Raw genomic sequence first — 4,354 nt, 5'->3', positions numbered from 1 at the left:
GAATCCAGCCTGGGCCCGCCAAACAAGGACAGCTGCAACCAAAAAATAGCTGGGCATCTTGGGGAGTGCATATGGTCCAAGCTACTTGGGAGGTGGAGGCAAGAGAATCGGATTTGTAGGTTGCTATGAGCTGTGATGCCACAGCACTCTACCCAAGGCGACAGCTTGAGGCTCTGTCTCAAAAAAAAACAACCAAAAAAACAAAAACATGTTTCTCATTGTGTTGCTTTCTAAACTGTGACTAATCCTAAAGTCCACCTATGATTTGTACTGTGTACAAATGCTAAAAGCTTCTCCAAGGTATAGGGAAGGCTAATGTGCTAAGAGTGACCTTGGTGATGTTATATTGAGATAGATAGGATGTCAGTATTTGTTGTTCACTTCCTGACAGGATTTATTTCTGTGGATTTTTATCGAGAGCCCTTAAAATAGAACAGGGTATTTCATTCAATAGGTTAAAATTAGATATAACTTTATAATGAAATAACCAGAAAATGAGTGATGTTAGGTGTAATGTGTGTGTTCTTCATTTATTTATTCAATAGCTAAGAGTCTCTACCATCTGCCAGCACTGTTTGAAGCACTGGAGATATAACAGTGAACAAAATAGACAAAAATTCCTATCTGTTTGGAACTTAGATTCTAGTAGGAAGAGACAAACAAAAAGTAAAGCCTAAGTTAGGTATCAAAAGTCTTATATAGAAAAGTAATGCAGGGAAAGGGATTTGAGACTGCTAGGATCTGTGTGCAATTTTAAATCCTTACACAGCATCTTGTAATTGTGACAAGTAATTGGCCTGTGGCCTCTACTTTCTTTCTTTTTTTTTTTTTTTGAGACACAGTCTCAAGCCCTCGCCCTAAATAGAGTGTTGTGATGTCATAGCTCACAGCAATGTCCAACTCTTAGGCTCAAGTGATCTTCTTGCCTCAGTCTTTTTTTTTTTTTTTTTTTTTTGAGACAGAGTCTCAAGCTGTTGCCCTGGATAGAGTGCCCTGGCGTCACAGCTCACAGCAAACTCAAACTCTTGGGCTTCAGTGATTGTCTTGCCTCAGCCTCCCAAAGTAGCTGAGACTGTAGGCACCTGCCACAATGCCCAGCTATTTTGTTTGTTGCAGTTGTCATTGTTGTTTTAGCTGGCCGGGACTGGGCTCGAACCCGCCATCTTCTGTGTATGGCTGGTGCCCTACCCACTGAGCCTACAGGCACTGCCCAGTCTTTCTACTTTTAGTAGAGAGAGGGGTCTGGCTTTTTTTTTTTTTTGCTCAGGCTGGTCTCCCAACTTGTGAACTCAAGCATTCCAGCTGTATTCCAAGGTGCTTGGAGTACAGGCGTGAGCCATTGCACCTGGCCTCTCTTTTCTTTTTCTGAGCATTCCACATAATGTCCCAGATTTGTCATATCCTGGAGGTTCTGCCTTCTGTACACCCAGCGTGAAACTCCAGTAACCACTTGTGGATGTTTCACTTCTAGTTTCTTGCTGGTCCAAGATGGCTGGGATTAGATCTAAAGCCTATTGGAGAGTATTCAAACAATCTTGAGAGTCTGGAGAGAAATCAGAAGAGGCAGGGGAAAAGAAATAAAGACAGATTTCTTTAGGTAGGATTAGCTAGAATTATTTTTACCTTTTCACCTCTGTCCTCTCATTCTCAAGTAGAAAATAGCTCAAGGTTTGGCAGGACCCAGAGGTGGGTGGAAGAAGATTCTAGATAATCTGTTTCCATAAGAAACAGAAAGAAGAGTGGAATAATTTGTTGAATGGATGAGTCAATCAATGGTGATGCCAGGAGGTGGTGATGGTGTAGGAAAGGACGCTTTAACTTCCCATAAGCTTCAACGGCTACTTATCTCCAAGACACCTACCCTCATCCCAACAAATCCAGAGGCCAATATTCAACCGTGGCAAGTAACATTTCACCCAATCACAGGGAGATTAAAGTGCAAATAAAAGCATTTTCAGAGACCTTTGTTTTGTATTGATCTACCACACAGTTTGACTAAAAGTGTTTACAAAAGCAGCTTCCAAACAAGTTTCTATAAACCTGAGGTTTACAAAAGATGGCTAAGGGTTAGGCTGGACAAAAGCAGTGAAAGAGGTCTCTCTGGAAGTTCTCACGTTAGTTATTTGAGCGGTAATAGTCGCAACAGGCTGCCTGGCCAGATACAGGAATATGGGCTGACATTGGTGGTGGTTAGTGGCGTGATAATGAAGTCACGACGACCTCTCCTTGTGAAGTCAACATCATTAAAAACCCAGTGACGTTCGCGTCACCCATGGTGAGGCCTCTCTGCCGCAGATGCGTGGCCTCAGCCCGCGCAGACCACCGAAAGCGTCCCAAACGCGGCGGGTAGATATTCCCCGCCCGTCACCCCCAGGCTCCCGCCCGGGGCCTGGTCTCCACGCTGGGCGCCGGGCGGGGCTCCCTGGTGGGCCGGGGTCGTCCCGCCCTCAACGCACGGCCTGCCGGGAGTTGTAGTTCACGCGGCGGAGACCCGCGCCAAGCCCCGCCTTCCTCCTGCCCGGCTTCCTCTTCGCCCCGGATGAGTGCGCAGAAAAGGGACCGCTGGCCGGCACCCAGGGAGCGGAGGGACTACAATTCCCAACGGATGTAGCAACGGGCGCCCTGCCACAGGTAGCCGAAACTCTGTGCGCACGCGCACACGCGCCGGGCGGTGGCGGGATTTCGCCGCGTGCGCTTTCCCGCCCCGGCGCGCCCTGCCTCGCCACGCCTGGGGCAGCGCGTAGTGTCTCGCCTGCACGCCCTGCGCTCGCTCACTCGCGGCTCCGCGCGTCCCTCCCTTTCCCCGGTTTCTTTTGGAGCCCAGGCCCCGCCCGTTTCCCGCCTACTGGGCCTGGTTCGTTCCTGCCCTACTACGCCCCTCTCTTCTGCGCCCCTGCTGCTTCTTGCTGGAGGCGGAGGTCCATGTCGTCCCCTCAGCGAGTGGTAGCGGCTGCCTCGAGAGGAGCAGGTGAGGCTCCCAACTTCCCCAGACCACTACATGGCTGCCCCCTTCGCCCTCCCTGCTATTGCTCCGAGGCGACTGCCCGCCATCGCCGCCGCCCTTCCTGGTCTCGGGGTTGGGACCGAGCGTCCCTTACTGGGGTCCCTTGGCTCGCGAATTCGGGGTTAGGGGCTTCTCGCGGGGCCCGGGCTGTCAGACGCGGGCGGCGCCCAGGAAAGGCGTCCAGCGCTCCTCTGGGCTGCCGCCGTCCCGGGGCGCTCCCTGCGCTCGTCCCGGGCGGCCTCGAGGGCCGCTGGCCCCCGGCGGCGCGGTCCCCGCCTTCGGCCGGGGCGGCACCGCCCTAGGCAGGGCTGGCCGCCGGGGGCTGCTGCTCCTCCCGGCCTGGCCGCTCGGCACGCCCTTGGGCCGAGACCTTGGGGCCCGAGAGGCTCTGGCCGTGTTAACGGACCCGCGGCGGGAGGGCAGATCCTTTATTGACTGGCTGGAGGGCTACGAAAGTCCTTAGAGTTGGAAGTTTTATTTTCATCTTGACGATCTTGAGGCACTACAAGTATTAGGTAGTTTTCAACCCACACTTACTTCCATCAGGAAAATAAAAAGAATTGTCCTAAATTGGTTTTTAGTACTTTTGGTACGATGCGTTTATTTATTTATTTATTTTTTGCTTTCCTGAAGGCGTAAAACATAGAGTATTAAGTGAAAATCAAATAGGGAGTCACTGTAAATTCACGAATACGATTTAGGCTGTCATTTAACCTGGCTTCATTGTTTAACGTGTGCACTGTTGAAATTACCAGAAGTTTCACTTGCGAAATCTGAGCAAAAGGAACAGGACAGTGCTTGAAGAATCTTTTAATAGATAAATCTCAGTCTTCGAATTTGAATATGAGGGAGGGGATTGTTTTATGAAATTCGAAGAAAAATGATCTGAAAAGGTGTGATTTCACATTTTGGCTTTCGGAAAACCAGATTTGAGAAGCAAAACCTACGGAGTTCTAATCTGTGTTCAGTATTCGGCATTGGAGATGATGTACTGAAATTCAAATTGATGCTTTTTCAATTCCTACGGAAACTAGCTTATACTCTAGAAATTCCTGATGCCGCTTTTAACTCTTGTAAAGGAAACACTTGGTAAAATGAAGCGTCACTCTAGTCCAGCACGTCGTTTTATTAGCTATAGTTTACTGTCTCATGGTCTTGATGGGATTGGGAATAAATGTGATAATGTGTACTGGCATAATTTTTTAGTTTTTACTGAGTAGGGTTTATTTAGAACAGGCTTAAAAACTGGTTTTCTGGCTCGGCGCCTATGGCTCAACCGGCTAGGGCGCCAGCCATGTACACCTAAGGTGGCGGGTTCAAATCCCCAGCCCGGACCCGCCAAACAACAAT

At 49.4% G+C, this 4,354-nt stretch overlaps 1 protein-coding gene across 1 annotated transcript in view; it reads left to right on the top strand.

The window, feature by feature from the left end:
* Positions 1 to 2,658: 2,658 nt before the first annotated feature.
* ATL3 (atlastin GTPase 3) overlaps positions 2,659 to 4,354 on the top strand; it is a 56,229-nt gene continuing 54,533 nt past the window's right edge. Inside the window, exon 1 of the mRNA XM_003798578.3 lies at positions 2,659 to 2,968. Within this exon, the coding sequence (XP_003798626.1) occupies positions 2,923 to 2,968 (46 nt within the window). The 5' untranslated portion in view covers positions 2,659 to 2,922. The remainder of the gene's footprint in view (positions 2,969 to 4,354) is intronic.

Source organism: Otolemur garnettii, unplaced genomic scaffold (assembly GCF_000181295.1).
Source record: "Otolemur garnettii isolate 467f Iridium unplaced genomic scaffold, OtoGar3 scaffold00140, whole genome shotgun sequence".
Classification (NCBI taxonomy): Eukaryota; Metazoa; Chordata; class Mammalia; order Primates; family Galagidae; genus Otolemur; species Otolemur garnettii.
Note: the sequence above shows the minus strand (reverse complement) of the source record. Positions and strands in the feature narration are given on the sequence as shown.